Here is a 17,991-nt window from a genome sequence, read left to right as displayed (position 1 = left end):
AATCATTTATTTTCTGCCAGTGTATTTCTAGGGGTCGGAACTCGCGTGTGTTAATTGAGCACCGATTACGCGGCCATTAATAGGAACCACCCGGCAAAGGACAAAGGACGGCAGTCATTTAACCATCGGCAGCAAAAAGTGTGACAACAATGCGAGCCACACGTTGACCGCAGCAGCACGTGCTGCCAGAGGCCAAAACAAGTTCTCTCCTCCGGATGCCTCATGCCGGAGCACCACCTGCCCTCCATCTAATGCCATCGGCATACCATACCATTCGGGTGGAACTGCTGTTGCTGTCGCCCTGTTTCCGCTACCAACTAAACGTTTATTTATTGCCCAAACAGCGCCAAAGGACAACAACGCCAACCCCGATCCCCAAACCACTTGCCCGTCGCATTCCTGCACCACTTCAGCGAGACAAAGGCCAGGCCAAAGATAAACATACGAGTTCATGGTAGGGTGGTTCCCCCCTATGCTTTGACTTTTGGAAAAGGCTTGCAGAGAAAATGTTGGGGGTCCAAGAATATTTATATTAATAAATTTCTTTTAGAAATGTGAAATTATCAGCAGAATTATACATAAAAGTTACTCATTCTATACAGTAAATTTACATTTCCTACATGGCGTATGAGCAATTTGATTCCTTATTTGCTTACAAGCTTAAATGCTATTTACTATTTCTTCTGTTTTACTGAATATATAATAATTTTTAATAAATTTAATATTTAAAAACTAACTGTACAATATTATTCTACCACTTTATCTAAGTCCACCCTAGTGTACACATATCCCTCCTCACTAAGCAATCTCTTCACTGTTGCCAACAGTTCTTCTAACTGGGCAGTAAAAGCCCATTGAAATGTGGGCAGGGAATCCAGGCTGAGAGCAAAAAGCGAAAGGTCGCCACACATCTTGATTTTTGCCAAACAAAACATTTTTCGAGCACTTGCTCACCGAGACGGCGGTGGCTATAACTGTATTTGGTTATGTTAGTCACGTGGCCTCCACTTGGCTTTTGCCAAATTGCTGGACACCAGCGGAGGGGGTCGGTGGAAAGGGTTAAGTTTTCTTGGCTGAAAAAAACCGCAGTATATTTTTTTATTGGTAACCAAGGACATTGTATGGGAATGAACAGAGAGAAAGAACCTGAAGTTGGGGTAAAATAACTGATTCCATAGAATCACTATTATTAAAGTTATTCTTCATAAATGCATTATTGATAATACTTAGGGATAACTAAGGCTATATTCCCGAATTTACTAGGATGGTTTTAAATCCCTCACCCAACCATTTAAACACTTTAGGACTTGCCCAAATATGTTAGTCTGTTAGCCTTATCTGCACTCCTTTTTCTAAGCCCTTTAAGCCCCGAAAACCGATGGGTTTTTCTTTTATTTACTCGATTACCAAACAGAATTTCTAATCGTTTTCCTGGAAATTACCTTCCATCCGTTTTTCGCTTTTTTGCCAAAGGCGTTGAGTTGATAATTTCCTAAGCCCGCACAAACTGCCGAGCGGAGACAATGAAGAGTCACCCACATTATCGTATTGTTTTCAGGTCATTAAGTTTGTCCACAGACGATGGAAAACATAGCGAGCAGAAAAGCCAAGGAATGTGTGTAAGTTAAGCGAATAGAAAAACAATTGAAAATTGAAGTGGCAATTAAAGTTTGTACCCTGCGCCGAGGAGAATATTTAAGCCGAACTGGGATAACAATTTAATGCACATATGCTGAGATTTATGTGTTTTGAACGCAGGACAAGACAAAAGCGACATTTCGTTTTAGACAATATTTTTCTTTTGGGGGAACGAGGATGCCATAAAGAAGGAATCATCCCGTTCTGTTGCCATTTAAATGTACGAAATTGTTTTTGCCCCTTGCTGGCATCCTCACTGACAGGATGCGAAAACGTTTGAATATTCCTTCCTCTGCCCAGAACATTGTATCCTTTTTCTGTCTCCACATTTATACATGTATATATATTTATTCTGTTTTGTCGCTGTCGGCGATTTTTTGCATGGCCGCGTATTTGGCATCGCGATAGCGCCAGGAATTGTCTGCCCAGCACCAGAAAATGCAGTTCAGATATCGGCCATCGAGTCGACAGAGTGGGTCTAAGCTGGAGTTTCCCCCCCTGTTCGAAGATTGGAGAACCTCAACTTAGAGGAACACCACTCGCATATTAATTTAATTTGCCTTGTTGACACGGTCGGTCAGCCGTCTCGTCTGCATTCAAAATGCGTTTTTATGCAGTGCAGAAAGGCAGTGGAAAATCACATAAGTACGCGAAAACATTCATTCATTTGCATTCAAGTGGGCCTCGTTGGGCTTTTCTTTGATTTCTTCATCAGATTCTGATCAAAGTTGAATAGTTTTGGTTCTTTGAAACCAGGGCAAAGTTGCGGACTTGTCTTGCTGAGAAAGTTTCACCGTTGTCAATGCTGTGATTTGTGCCCCACCTGGCAAACGGCTGCAAAATGCCACGTGATTGATGCAAATCCTGGTTGCATGATTACAAATTAATTTACGAATGGGTCTATGAAACAATTATTAAATAAATATAGATATACTAATGTAGCTAATAAGTAAAGTCAATTCATAAGTCAATACTAGGATGCACAGGTGTTTGATGATAAGTCTAAGCCTAAATTGTATGTCATTTTGGAATCTCTAATTGTTATGATATTCTTCTTTTTTCTCTTCTTGTTGCGTGTTTTTCTCTTCTTTCTGAGTATTTCATTTTTTTATTTTATTCATAGGAATATATGTAGGAAAATAAAAGATTAATTGGAAAATTTATTAAAAACTTATAAGTAATTTATCCAATCGCCGCTAGGTGGCGCTTGTGTAGAATCTCTGAAACTGCTGCTTTTCTGCTGCACATGTTCGTAGTGCGAGTACTGGGTATCCTATAGTCGAGCAACAAGACTAAATAATATTCTTTTCTGTGTATTCTTTCACCTGAGACAACATATGCTTTCACTTAATCACCAACTTGTTAGACCCAAAAAGAACTTAAAGTGCACGCAAGTCAAGCGCACTTATTCGTACAACTTAATAATGACAAAAGACTGCGCCACTCAGCATTTGCAGCGACGACATATTCCCAACAGGTGTAGACGCCACATCCAATTGCAAAGCTATTTTCGGTCATGGGAACGATGACATCGCTGTATTGCTCCTCCTATTCCGACTGGGCTATAAATATTTGTGGCGATGTGCAGCTGGAGAGGCAACTAAATGCATCTGCAGAACAGCAGAACTCCGCAGAACTCAACTTTAACCCGCAAGAATCGAAAGTAAATGGTTATGGCCACCCGCAACATTGCGGCACAAAACACTTGAACCGGCAGCATCACCAGCAGCTCTGCCACCAACCCAACTTTTTTGTTTGAGTTATTTTACGAGTTTTATTGGCTTTTATTGGCAACGAGATTTGAATTTTTCAAAACGACACTTGCTGGTTGTCCTGGCTTTTGGTCCTGCTTGCCTCGCTTTTTTGGCTTAATCGTTAGTCATTTTTTATGGCCAGTGTTTCGCCTGCAGGTGCCATCCGGACATATGAACCCACATCCTGGACATAACTTAACCGCTGATTGCACTTTTATGGCCAAAAGTTGCTCCAGCGGAGAACAGCCCACATTTTTTGCGATAACCACCGCAAACTGCTAATTAACTGTTGACTAACAATAACGGTTTAAGCCTTCAGCCTTAAATGGCTAACCATCAAAGAGAAGGCTGCAAAAAAGTGGGCAAATCGGCACAAATGCCATTCAAAGTGTGCCGCATAATGGCAGCCGACAGACAACTTGCTAATTTTCATGCGCCATTTAAGGGGCGAATTCTTTCGCTGAGATAAAAGGGAAATCTCTCCTCCATCTCGCCCGTCACGAATTCACTTGACAACTCTTTTCTGCTCTGCAAACGTTGTTTTTTTTTTCTTTACCAATGCGACAAGCCAAGCCTCCGTTGGAGCTACTTAAAATTCAGTGCCTGGCATAAACATCCTTAAGCATCCTTGCTAGTCAACAGTCGGCAGTCAAGAGTGCCAGCAATGCGCTTTAACGATATGTCAGAGATTAGAGAGCGTTTCAAATGAATGTTGGGGCAATTAATTGGGGGAATTACATTAAGAACTACAGAGTAGAACGGGTATATAGGGTATGCATATAGATAAGATATCTTCGAAGTAGTTTTTTAATATTTTTCCTAGTGATTTTTAAAGGTAGTTCCAATATAATGCGACTTATAGCTATAAAGTCATTTAAAAACTAAATATTTTCTACAAGACATTTATTTATATACCATTTCGTATATAACCATCAGCGTATATTTTATAATTTTATCACTCATAACAATTGCTTTTCTCTGCATTAGTGCCAGCATTCAAGCAGAGTTCTTTGGCCATTATTAAGTTCACTTACCACACCCCTGCCCAAAATAAATGCAATAATAACCACAATAAAAATCTGTAAAAATGAGCATTACATGAGCTGGTTCCATATGAATGAAAATAGAATAACCGCCAGCGGCAAACGCGAAACAAAGCAAACAATAATTTCCCTCATATATAAAAAGGACTCGCGGAGTGGGCGAAGGACTCGCTGTGCTGTGGGCCAACTCGAAACGGATGTACAAATTGCAAGGCATAATTCAAATTGTTTGACTTTTTGACAATGACTGCGCCAGTTTGTCCTCCCAATGCCTTCAAAAAAAACATCTCCGGATAGCCTCTTATCTTGGCATATGTTCCATGAACTGAAAACTGGCGCCATTCGCCTGCAATATTTTTCTAGAACTAAGCTATAAATTAAAGAGCTACACTGCAGTCTCTGCAAAATTTAAGGTTCCCTCAATCTGTAGTAACAATGCGTGTGAGTCACATTAATTAGCTAAACTGCCAGAAAGTGCGCTTAAAAAGCAATTAAATGTGATTAGCATAAGTTTGCGCCTCACTCGCAACAGGAAAATACCATATATTTTCCAAAAATTGTTAAATACTTTTTGGCTTGTGGGGGGCTCAAAATCGCTGAATACTTTCAGGCGGCTGCCATTAGGTTCGAAATGGGTTCTGGCGGTTTTCTGGCTCTGGCCTTAAAACCATTCGACTTAATTAGTTGGCCGACGCCAACAGTCGACGCCCCCGTCGATTGCTGTTTTTCTCATTTTTTGGAACGAAAAACTATGAATTTATTTGACACTTGAATAAATGCGGTTTTGCGGCAGCCAAAAACGAGGAAAAATGGTTGGAAACATATATATATTTTTCAAAATGGATTTGCTAGCAGCCAAAAGGCCCATTCCCTTGCGTCCGGGGTGTCGACACACATGGTTGATATATAACCCATGTCGTGCTCTTGTTCCGCAGTTCGATTCACAGCGTTTCCTGATTTCCTTACCCCGAAGTCAGTCAGGATGTTCGGAGAAGGATATCAAGGGGATTCCCTGGCTGGTTGGGAGGCGTGTGTGTACTTAGCGTTTTGTAAAATGCCATTTTCTGGGACCTCCCTAATTTATGAATGCCGCTTCAAGGCGGTAATTGTGATGTGCGAGTGTGCTGCTGTGTGTGGAGTGCACTTTCGGCGAACAAAGGACAACGGCCAACGGACAATGATGTCATCTGGGGATGGAGTGGCGGATTAGAAGGTGACTGACTCCAAGGATGCCTGCTGGTGAAATACACACATCTAAATTATTTTTCAATTTTTCTTAAATGGGCATTCATCTTTCATCTTTCATTGACTTTAATGACTACTAAAACTAAAAAACAAGCAAAAAAGCTTAAGCATTTTAAACTGTTAACAAAGTTGTTGGTGTGCATGAAGTAGGCAGTTTATATAATAGCTCAATCCATTTGGCACTTTCACTTGTTCTAATAAGGTAGCTGATCTTTAACCCTCTTGCATTAATTGCATAAATGCCTCGTAAACGAGACCTTTCTCACAAATTCCCTGTGTAATGCAACCATATATGTTAATGGATGTGCCTATTTAATTTGACCATTTCCAGGCCAACAGCAAGTCAAACCATTAGGCAAACCATAATTGAATAGGCGAAGTGGTATTATGAATACAATCTTTCGGGCTATTTTTAACGGCAAGTCGAACACCTTTTGATAGCACCGAGTTCTATTAATTCCAGCCATTTAAATTCATCGCCCTGCCTGGCGAAAACTGTGCAATTTTACTCTGTGACCACAGTCCGTTCAAGTGAGTCGACCGCATCGCACACACGTACTTTTCAGCTGTAGCACAGTCGATTAAAATTAGTAAATAAATTGACATAATGTTCTGTGCCCTATCAACATTCCTCACTTTCGTGGGCGTCTATGCCCTGGGCTGTTATCTCTACGAGCAGTTAAGAACGCCGTACAAATTGCTCAAAATCAGGTATTTCAGCGATACTAGGCCAACTCTGAAGGAGCGTTTCGGAGATTGGGCCGCTGTCACGGGTGCCAGCGATGGAATTGGCAAGGAATATGCCAAGCAGCTGGCCCGCCAGAACATCAATGTGGTGCTAATCGCTAGAAGCGAGGAGAAACTCCAGGCGGTAGCCAAGGAAATCGGTAAGTCAAGGGGTGGAGAGATTGAAAATGTTAAGATACTGCCAAATATGAGTGTTAGCAACAGTTAATTTGTATAATCGTTAAAAGATAATACAGTTGTTAATCGTTATGTAATATTAGCACAAGTATATACAAATATTTATACAAAAAAAAAACAAGTTCAATAGCTTTCAATTTTGGTCAACTGCATTTATAGACTGCCGTTGTGATTGCTAACTGTAACATATTTGTTAAAACAGATTGACATTTTTTAAAGAACACGCAAAGCACTTGTCGAAATTATGATTGAAAGCCATGCAATGGATTTTTATTCGGCAGTATATGCCGATTGACATCTTATTTTAGTTACTACTATTTTTTTGTATTTTATTTTGTTTGATTTTAGCCGAAAGCGGTGCTGGTGTTCAGACCAAGATTGTGATAGCTGATTTTACCAAGGGCTCGCAGGTCTATGAGCACATAGAAAAGGAAACTGCCAATATACCCATTTCTATACTTGGTAAGTAGCATTTACTTAAGTGGTATTAGTTCCATTTGGATCAATAATTTCAATTTATCGCAGTAAACAATGTTGGAACCGCGAAGCCGACATCCTTGCTGAATTATAGCCTGGAAGAAACCCAAAATATCATCGACACCAACGTGGTGGCTGTTTCCCAGCTGTCACGCATCTTCTTCCAGCGCATGAAGGCGTCTAAATTGAAGGGAGCCATTGTAAGTGTTGGTTCCGGCACGGAACTGCAGCCCCTTCCCAATGGAGCCTACTATGCCGCCTCCAAGGCGTACACCCGTAGCTTAACCCTGGCCTTGTACCACGAGGCGAAGCCATATGGCATCCATGTGCAGATGTTGTCCCCGAACTTTGTGGTCACCAAGATTAACTCGTACTCTAAGCAGATCATGAAGGGTGGTCTCCTCATCCCATCGGCCTCGGATTATGCCAAGAGTGCGGTTAATCAGCTGCGCGACGAAGTGGACGAGACTCCCGGTTACCTGTGGCACCATGTCCAAAACGCTGTGGCCACCGCCTTCACCTGGCGAGTGCGCACCTATGTCGCCAGTAAATTGTTCAACAAAATATCCGACAAAAAATAGCTGAAATAACATTTTAAAACAATAAAAATACAGATCACAAGCCAAAAAAAACTATATTAAATATTGTTAATAAATTAAATGTTATTTGGGCATTTGAAATTGCTTCAAATCCGATTATAAACAAATAAATAAAATTAAACACATATTTTGACAACAGAATATAGCATATTTTTTGGCGGTTTTTTGAGTATTCAATGGGAACAAAAAACCTATAGATTTCGATGTACTTATTACTAATCTATTCCACATATGATTTTTAATAAGGAAAAATTGTTAATTGTTAAAGAGACAGACTGCCTTTTGTGGAAATAAGAGAAAGAAATATTGCCTTTCAACTATACTGGCCTTATCACTTAAAGTCAGTTTAGTAACGGGCGTGTTCACAATCTCTTGAGTACGCTCTTATCACCAGTCAAAAGTTCGCTTACTCGGACTATATAAAGAGAACTCTCTTAAGCACACAGTCAGTTCTTAAACGAAGAAATTATATTAAGTGAAGAATGGCGCTTATTTTGCAAGTGATTTCCTCGGGAATCTACATAGTGGGTTCTCTTAGCATCGTCGCTTTTCTCTACGACAACTTTAAGTCCTTGTTCAGCATCATCAAGGCTGTCCTGGAACCCTACTTCCGACCGAATTTGCCAAAGACTTTGGTAGAAAAATTCGGACAATGGGCAGGTGAGTCCTTCTGTCGTATAATAGTGAAAAATATGTTATTAAATCTAATCAATTTTAACTTATGCACTTTTTAGTCTTACATTACATTTCTAAAAATTACCTTCGTTAAAGTTCGAATATCCTTAAAAAGATTAACTTCGAAAATGTTCAATGTAATAATTGTGTATCAGCCAGCGAGGGAAATTTATTTCTTTAAATATAGTTTTCGATAAGAAATCAATCTACTAATCATTCTGACTTTCTTTTTAAACTATCGTTGTCAGCATGAATTTACTTATTTCTCGATATTTTCTGATTTACAAGTGATAATCATTATGGACGTCCACGTGGTGACGAGGCGCACCAAGATAGTGTGCCAAATAAACTAACTAAAGTTCTTTATCTAATTTAAGTGGTGACGGGAGCCACCGATGGCATTGGAAAGGAATATGCCAGGGAGTTGGCTCGTCAGGGTCTTAACCTAGTGCTCATTTCGCGGACGAAGGAAAAGCTGATTGCAGTCACCAACGAGATTGGTAAGCAATGTTATTCCACTAAAAGGTAAAAATGTTTTATTTCATTTCAAACCAATTATTTAGAGAGCCAATATAATGTGCAAATCAAGTGCATTGTTGTGGATTTTGCAAAGGGACGCGAGGTGTACGATCAAATCGAAAAGGAACTGAATGGAATCGACGTTGGAATTTTGGGTAAATAAATGAATTGGCATAGAAATACATGATGAATATATATAAAAAAACTGTTCATTTACATATAGTTTATAGTTGACTACTTAGGAAGATCCGATTAATAGGTTTTTAAAGAAATTAAATCTCTTTTATTTTAACAGTCAACAATGTGGGCATGATACACGACCCCGAAACCCTTGACAAGGTATCAGAGGACATGTTGTGGAACCTTCTCACCGTCAACATGGGATCGGTTACCATGCTCACCCGCAAGATTCTGCCCCAGATGATTGGTCGCCGAAAGGGAGCAATTGTTAACCTGGGATCCTCCTCCGAACTCCAGCCCCTGCCCAATTTGACTGCCTATGCGGCTAGCAAAAAGTTTATAACCCACTTTTCTAAAGGTCTGGAATATGAGGTGGCCGATCACAATATCCATGTGCAGCTGGTGATGCCCAACTTTGTGGCCACCAATATGAATGCCTATTCCGATAAAGTGAGGCAAGGAGGACTGCTTTTCCCCAACGCTTATGCCTATGCCAGATCCGCCGTCTTTACACTGGGAAAAACGAGCGAGACCAACGGTTTCTGGGTTCACGGAATACAGGTGTGTATTAATATACTATCAATAATAGTTATCATATACATATAATATTATTATATAATTATAATCTATATGTATGACTAACAATACGAGTACTTTCTGATAAATAAATATACCTTCCCTAATTACAGTACGCCCTCATGAAGTTGGCTCCCATGCAGATTCGTACTTACTTCGGACACCAACTCTTCAAGCGACTGAGAATCGAAGCCCTCGAGCATAGGCAAAAGAAACTAAAAATTTATTAACTTTTTAGCAGTCATCTAAATATTTGGCAAAATAAATATTTTAAAATTTAAGACAATTTATAACAGTGGAAATAATATTTTTAATTTTTGAGAAACTGTTATCTTGAAAATAAAACATAGTACACTTTTTGACGGGTTCATGTATTGGCATTGGTTTGTGACCTTGCTAAGCACCGTGCCAAAATTTTCAAGTTAAAAGAGATTCTTTTAAGCTTTAAATTTTTGTTAGTTTTTAATACATTTAGACAGTTAAAAACTTTCGATGTTCTTTAAAAAAAGGTGTAAGTATTTTTTCGACCCTAAAATAATTACATATGAATATTATTTAGGAATTTAGACAGCATGGTATAATAAAACTCAGTTTAGCTTAAAAACGGCTAAAACGACAACACTATTTACTATTTAGAACGTTTGGGAAAAGCTTGTGGACTTCCTCGTTGAACTTTTCCCGCCTGGCTCCTCAGTCTGGAATAAATATTCGGCTGGGCAGGAGGTTACTGACAGCCCTTTACTCATACAATATCGATTTATATTTAGCGTTTGAAAACTTTTACTGTTTTGTTCGTTGACAGCATGTAAGTTTATAAATCGTTCACAAATAAATGTTTTTTTTCGCATTGTGGAACCTTGCTTTAAATTAAATAAAAGGGCTGTTAATTTATCTAATGAAAGTATTTCGGCATTTTCAAGCGAGCAACAAGTGGTAATTGTATTTTGTGGGCGATGACTGCAATGACCTTTTCACTGACACACGTAACTTTATGATATAGGTGGCAATAAAAATTTGATTTAGCATGCCATAAAAAAATGATACGACTTTTGAATAAAAAGTCATTAATCACCGTTCATAATTCTCGTTGGTTTTTCACCCATTAGTGGTTTTTGGGACATTTCCTATTGTCATTTACCTCTAATACTAACTTCATCCATATGTTTACTTAATTGCTACATGCATTAGATAGACATTTGCCCAAATTACCACCGATTACCAATATTTTGAATGTTTTTCGGAAGAAATCGCGCCTTATACTTTGTTGCAAAGTTATTTTTTTGTTGTATCACAAAAATGATACTGATACGTTTTTTGTTTTGCTCGTTTGTAGGGAAATGGAAATGCTGTTTGCAATGCTGATAAGCGAAACTTATGGTGTTTTAAAAGATAGTGAAGGAAAATACATTATACAGTTTTATTTAATAAAGACAGAGCATGTAAAAACAACTTCAAGCAATTATCTGTGAAAAATCTAGAAGCCATAAAAATTATTTGTTAGGGAAAAAGGTAAATTAAAAAGATAACAACGTATTAGAGGTGTGTTGAATATGTAATTATTACAATTATTAATATTTATATTTAAAAAAAATGTTTAAATTTAAAATTATGTAAAAGAAACACGAACACCTTTAGAAAGTTGTCATATTTTAATGCCGTAATTATTTTTCCTAAACTGAATCACTCCTAGCGTATTTAGCCACATGCGAAGGGAAAAACAAGTAGAGGAATATATCTGTACAAATAAACTGTCTCAGATGACAGGGGTCATTGCATGACAAAAGACAATTTAACGCATCTTTTGCCTAATTGTTTGCAATTAGTTCTACAACACTAGTAAGCCGATTATGCACTTAGCAAAAATTTCAAAACTACAACAACTGACCGACTGGCGAGTGAAAATACCGAGTTATCCAAAATAGTGAGAGGGTCATTTCTTTAGTGGCAATTAAGTGTCAAATAATTCACCCGGCACCCAGACACGTAGATTTTCAACACTATTAGGCCGCAGTAAAAGGCAACAAAATGAAGTTTACAATTTTATGAAATAATGAACCGACAAAGAGCTGAGTAAAACCGCGGAAAAGAGCCCCAACTGCAGTGGCCTTTCCGCTTTAAGTCGCTGATATTCATTCAGTTTACAACTGTTGCTTGTTGAAGACCAGATCCGAAACTGAAAATCCGAAACCGAAAGCCCGAAAAAGCGAAGTCGCGGCTCCAAGTTTTCAGTGCGTGATCGGCGCTTAAACCTGCAACTTGTGCCCCCGGAAAAAAGTGGCAGACAGACAGCGCGATAGTGCGAAAGTCGGGCGATTATGCACATGTCGGTACAATAGTAATTCTCAACGAAGCAGTAAATAATCAGCCCCGGTCGTGTTAGTGATAAGAACAAGTTCCACAATACCAACCGAAAATCGGCCTATTTGGACTATTTAAAGAGCATTCTCTTAACCATGCAGCCAGTTCTGGAAGTAAGCATCTACACGCTGCTGAAGATGGCGTTCCTTTGGCAGCTGATCTCGGCAGCCATCTACCTCGTGGGACTGCTCACCATCGGTGTGTTCCTGTACGACAACCTGAAGTCCTTGGTCAGCATAATCAAGGCCGTTCTGGAACCCTACTTCCAGCCACACTTGCCAAAGACATTGGTGGATAAGTTCGGACAGTGGGCAGGTGAGTGTTTCGATTGGTGGACCCATTATATCCATGAGTTTCGCTTTATTCACCGAATGTTTCCATGTTATTCAATCCGGTATTTGCATACTTTAACCCCAGGGGTCTGTCAATATTTGAGGCCTGCGTTTTCGGTTGCCTCACTGTCGCGAATGCAAATTGTTTACCTTATTTCCTAAGGAGTGTTTTTGCTATATGCAGGTAGCATCCAGCACTTCTCAGAATTGAAAGGCATCAGCTATTTCAAATCATCATAATATATATATATCATGATATTTCCTAATAATTCTATAAATGCCAATAATTTCACAATTTAAATTTTAGACTTTCTTCACACGTTAGCATTATTAAATTATTGATTTATACGTTAATTGCACCTCATGTACTGCATTACCAAGTTTATGATCAAATAAATCCTTGAGCGATAGAATCTAAAGTTAGCACGTTTGGGGAAAACGGTTACAAAATCCAGTTGCGATAAGATAAGAAACCAGTTAACATTATGAATTTCCATCATTTATACCAACGAAAAGAACAAAATGGCATTTCTTATCTAAGTGTTTGGCGTATTGCTGATGGTTATTTTTAGTTAAGCTTAGATATTAAATGAATTCACATATTTGTGAATCATAATAAATAGTATCATTGTCTATAAAATATATTCTTATTAAACACAATTTGTGTTCAATTGTTAAGTTAAATATAAAGAATTAAGAAAGGTTAAACTTATTCAACAAATTCCTAAAGAGTAAACATATTACTTATTTTCGAATTGTCTGCTGATTCATTAGGATTTGGCAACCAATAACTAAATTATTCAAACAACTTGATTTGTTTACAATTTCATTTATGGACCAGACAAAGTCATTCAACTCGTAAACCGGCTTGCGATTTTCTCGCCTGTTTCGCACATTGCGATCGCTTTGTTTTTGCTTTATTAACTAATTAATTCGCTTTCATTGACTAGAGTCTCGTGCTGCTCATCGTAGTCAAACAGTTATAAATTTAACTATCGCTTCTCGACTTTATTGCTTAATTAATGGGTGACCTTCGGCGCGAGTTTGTTACAGTTTTCCAAATTGAATTATGGATTTTATACAATTGCTTTTATTGTCCACCAATCAAAGTGCCAAAAATCTTTGCCAAACTATAGCAGTCATAATTTTCGGGCAACACGCAAGCGCAACAATCGATTGCCAAGTTTTGCTGCCGTGTTGCACGTTTCCGTTGCACAAATATTTGGCAACCAATAAACCAGCTGCCAGTGGCAACATTGCAGCAATTGCCACTCTAGCCGGTTTGCTTCTAATCGCTTCTTTGCGACCGATTCCCCATTCATGATATTTGCTGAGGTTTCGACAACCGACAACCGACGATGTGATTTAAAGAGACTCAGCCAAATGCAGTGGGCTAATTAGCAGGCAAATGCTAGATTCGAAAAGGTCTTTCAAGGAGGTCGTGGCATTATTCAGTTGCTAAAACTATAGGTACACAACAGAAAGTGATGAAATGGGTCTTGTAAAGTAAATGGATTAGTTTAATATTGATTCAAGTCTTCATATAAAATCAACAACATTATACTATAAAAAAGAAGCTAGCTTTGGAAAGCCGAAACTTATAAACTCTTGCAGTAATTATACATTTAATAAATACCTAATCTATCACTTATACATAAAATATTTAATAATCAATAAAAACGAGCAGCTTACATCTGTAGTCATATAACAAATTCTAAAACGTGTTGTATAGTGTAGTCTTCAATATTCCGTGTGTTTTGTCTCCCTGAAAAAATTTAAAAAATGTGGTTCCCTTTCGGCAACCTTCGCCTTTACTTATCACGTTTTCCTTCGATTCCTTTCACTTAGTGGTGACTGGAGCCACCGATGGCATTGGCAAGGAGTACGCCAGGGAGCTGGCTCGCCAGGGTATCAACCTGGTGCTCATCTCGCGGACGAAGGAGAAGCTTATTGCGGTGACCAATGAGATAGGTAAGTGTTGCTTATTACTTAGTATATATTTAGAAATGTCTTTTAATTCCCAGAGAGCCAGTACAAGGTGAAGACCAAGTGGATTGCAGTCGATTTCGCCAAAGGACGCGAGGTGTACGATCAGATCGAAAAGGAACTGGCGGGCATAGACGTTGGCATTTTGGGTAAGTAATTATGATAAGGTATTTTTATTCCAATCAAACATTAGTACCGGATATTTAGCCGTTTTATTATACGATATTGTATCATTCATACATTCATCATTGTCAACAGTAGCAGCTGCTTACTTACGCTTTATATTTTGTGACTCTTTTTCTTGCGCGGCTGCCAATGTCAAACAATAATAATTGCGTGCAATTATAATGACTCTTTTTTATTTTTTTTGGTCTATTGGCGAGGCGAAGAGTGGCTTAGGCGATGTTCAAGTACGCAGTTGTTGGGATTTTTATTTTTATTCGGCCAACGAGACTCATAAACGCTTCAGCAATTTACATTTCGACGACCTTGCGAACTTCTCAAGGCGGCTTTAATAAAATGTTTGGCTGATAAGAGTTGACATTGATCTTGGCCAGCGTAATTTAAAGCCACTGCCATTTGATATGAGTTGTTATAAATATGGTGTTACCATTATGACCATGCTTCTTGAACCGTTATGGTTGTAATGCAAACTATTATTCATTTTTATAGTGAACAACGTGGGCATGATGTATGAGCACCCGGAGAGCCTTGACTTGGTATCAGAGGATCTTCTTTGGAACCTTCTCACCGTCAACATGGGATCGGTTACCATGCTCACCCGCAAGATCCTGCCCCAGATGATTGGTCGCCGAAAGGGCGCCATTGTCAACCTGGGATCCTCCTCCGAACTCCAGCCACTGCCCAACATGACCGTCTATGCTGCGAGCAAGAAGTTCGTCACCTACTTCTCCAAGGCCCTGGAACTGGAGGTGGCGGAGCACAATATCCACGTGCAGCTGGTGATGCCCAACTTTGTGGTGACCAAAATGAATGCCTACGCCGATCGGGTAATGCAGGGAGGTCTGTTTTTCCCGAACGCATATACATTTGCCCGGTCCGCCGTCTTTACACTGGGAAAAACGAGCGAGACCAACGGTTTCTGGACCCATGGCATTCAGGTTAGTAACTTACCGATTAGGTATATTCTTCGAGATACAATATTACCCTTAATACCCTGATTTAATATTTTTATTTTATAGTATGCCTTTATGAAACTGGCTCCCCTGCCGATCCGCACATACTTGGGACACCAACTGTTCAAACGACTGAGAATCGAGGCCCTCGAGCAAAAGCAAAAGAAACTGAAGCTTACTTAAGTCACTTAAGCTAGGTTAGGAGTCATGTAAATATTTGGTTCTTAGTCATAAGGCTTAAACTATTAACTAGAAAAAAAAAACACTTTTGTACAAAGCCATGAAAAAATACGAAATATAAAACAACAGATAAAACAAAAGATAAAAGGCACGTTCGAAAAACCGGCTGGCTAAATCAATTGCCAAAATGCACTGCCGGATTGCATAAGAGCTGCAATTTGGCCAAGGAGTGGAGGGGAATTGGCTTTCGGACGGTTTTAGCCGTGAAACCGGTTGGCCAGCGCGCGAAACTACTGACCGACAAAATGGCAAAGTGGCCAACTGCAGTCGGAAGCGGCCAGAAGACCAGCGACGACTGGGTATCCGCATCATTGCTCGCACTTTTAGCTTGTATTATAGGTTGTATAGCCGTTACTCGAAGAGTAAAAGGGTATACTAGATTCGTTGTGAAGTTTGTAACAGGTAGTAGTAGTCCGTTCGTTTGTCCGTTCGTCTGTCCGTATAATATATAAATATATAATAACCATGTAGGCCCTAGAAACAAAGACGCAGTGCGCCCTTGATTCAGAGACTTGCCACGCCCACAGGCCATCCAAAATTGGGACGGCCAAACTTATGAAAAATGTTATATTTTTATTTTATTATTTGTATTGCAAATATCCAAAGATATGCCCAAAACATTTTGAAACAATTCCTTTAGCTGAGTAACAGGTATTTAAAAGTCGACTATACCTTTCATTTATGTTTTGTTTGTTTTATTAACTTGTTGTCCAGTTGTTAAAGGCCTCAATTTGCATATGCACATGCACATGCAAATAAAGATAAAGTACTTTTAAGATCTCTCCAAGAACTGCACACAATTACATGAATTTAAATTTTGACTGGAAACTAAGACTATGCTAGTTAATTTAAACCTTTCTGATGGTTTTTAATGTTTTTTTTGAAGTTTTAATTGGGCCCACTAAAAAAATTGAGTTTTCGTTGTTATTCGTTAATTGGAAACTTGAATATAAAATTTCTTTAAATTAAACTTTTTAATCCGTTAAAACCGTCAAAACAACCAGTTCTCAAAAATATTCTCGGATAAATGTCATTAAATTTTTAAATATTTTATAAATACCGTTTCCACATTGCTTTTTTTAAAACATTTATTAGCGTCTTCTTTTATTTTTAAATTCGAAAATATATTTGTGTATATATTTTGTAGTTTTTGATGAAATATTACAGCAAATGGTGTTAAAGTATTTTTACCGATTCAAAATCGGAATAAGCCCAAAAGTATGCTTAAAATATAAAGGTCATCAGTTCACCCCGCCATGTTAATATGTGTATATTTATACATATATTAAATACATCATTTAAATATGGTTCAATTGATTTTTGATTATTAAATGCAAAGTCCCCACATTTGCCAAACAAAAAAAAAAAGTAAATAAGGTTTGTTTTTGTGTTTTTATTCCTGCAGTTTGTTGTTGCTGTTCTTTGCGGTTGTTATTCACAAGTTATTTAAGAAAAGTCGAGTAAAATGCAGTTACACATTATGCATGTCTTAATAAGTACGAGTGCGAAATAAACATGACTGTTTAACAATGAAATAACCAATTATATCGATGGTTCGCATTGATTGCTGATGTTGTTCTTAATTTGCTTATACTGTACATCATGGTCTATGAATTGCAAGCTAAGTAGATTCCATTGCCGAACAAAAATAATGAAAAAGATCACAAAACTATATTTATGATTAGAGCAGATGACGCCAAGGCCGGCAGCACAGTTTTCAAAATAAATCGATCCTGCAGCGCCTCAAAGATGGATGAAATGTGGCAGAGCACTGGGAAAAAAAACAAACGCATAAATATATTGGGGGGAAATATTTCATTGGAGCGCATCCCAGGGGATCCGAATAAATGGTACTTACCACATGGCAGGGGTTACCCATCAAAGTGCTCATCCTGATCGCCGAGCCATCGATTTTGGCAACTGGTGGCATTGACGTCATCTGCAATGTGCATTAAACGAGAATTTATTTGAGAAATTTAACTAATAGCCGTGTTCGATTTATTGATTGCAAAAGAAGAATCATTTTTGTCTGACGCAAAGTCACTGCAATTGATAAAACGTATTATTTTCGTATTTTTTGTTGTTGGTTCTAGTGGCCACATTGGCATAAACAATAGCTGGCATTTGTTTGTTTCGAAGAACATAAGCTTTTTAGAAATTTATTTCAGAAATTTCTTCATGGTGGAATTGCGAAAAAGCAGCATCGGACTTTTTCGAAAATAGCGATCTATACTCGAATTGGCAGCGCTTGTGATATTCAAAAACATTTAATGAAAATTAATTATAATTTCCACCATAGCCAATCATAA

General features: G+C 38.4%; 3 protein-coding genes across 4 annotated transcripts; all 3 read left to right on the top strand.

The window, feature by feature from the left end:
* The first annotated feature begins 6,181 nt into the window (after positions 1 to 6,181).
* LOC6732570 (hydroxysteroid dehydrogenase-like protein 1) lies at positions 6,182 to 7,713 on the top strand. The gene is made up of 3 exons (XM_002079653.4): positions 6,182 to 6,567; positions 6,953 to 7,066; positions 7,130 to 7,713. The coding sequence occupies exons 1-3, from the start codon at positions 6,288 to 6,290 to the stop codon at positions 7,660 to 7,662; spliced, it is 927 nt and encodes a 308-aa protein (XP_002079689.1). The 5' UTR covers positions 6,182 to 6,287; the 3' UTR covers positions 7,663 to 7,713.
* A 434-nt stretch (positions 7,714 to 8,147) lies between these two features.
* Positions 8,148 to 9,860, top strand: LOC6732569 (hydroxysteroid dehydrogenase-like protein 1). The gene is made up of 5 exons (XM_002079652.4): positions 8,148 to 8,340; positions 8,733 to 8,855; positions 8,919 to 9,029; positions 9,170 to 9,615; positions 9,744 to 9,860. The coding sequence occupies exons 1-5, from the start codon at positions 8,163 to 8,165 to the stop codon at positions 9,858 to 9,860; spliced, it is 975 nt and encodes a 324-aa protein (XP_002079688.2). The 5' UTR covers positions 8,148 to 8,162.
* Positions 9,861 to 10,313: 453 nt separating this feature from the next.
* Positions 10,314 to 15,765, top strand: LOC27208901 (hydroxysteroid dehydrogenase-like protein 1). 2 transcript variants are annotated; one of them, XM_016184446.3, is made up of 6 exons: positions 10,314 to 10,435; positions 12,090 to 12,303; positions 14,169 to 14,291; positions 14,345 to 14,455; positions 14,979 to 15,427; positions 15,509 to 15,764. In XM_016184446.3, exons 2-6 carry the CDS (start codon positions 12,126 to 12,128, stop codon positions 15,623 to 15,625), a joined length of 978 nt encoding a protein of 325 aa, XP_016025250.1. In that variant the 5' UTR covers positions 10,314 to 10,435; positions 12,090 to 12,125; the 3' UTR covers positions 15,626 to 15,764. The 2 variants fall into 2 exon arrangements, with proteins under 2 accessions (XP_016025250.1, XP_016025251.1); XM_016184447.3 differs by lacking the exon at positions 10,314 to 10,435 and having other exon boundaries at positions 12,002 to 12,303; positions 15,509 to 15,765.
* The last annotated feature ends 2,226 nt before the right edge of the window (positions 15,766 to 17,991 follow it).

The sequence above is a fragment of the Drosophila simulans genome, chromosome 2L (genome assembly GCF_016746395.2).
Source record: "Drosophila simulans strain w501 chromosome 2L, Prin_Dsim_3.1, whole genome shotgun sequence".
Taxonomy (NCBI): Eukaryota; Metazoa; Arthropoda; class Insecta; order Diptera; family Drosophilidae; genus Drosophila; species Drosophila simulans.
The sequence above is the reverse complement of the archived record's forward strand: the minus strand, read 5'-3'. Positions and strand labels throughout refer to the sequence as shown.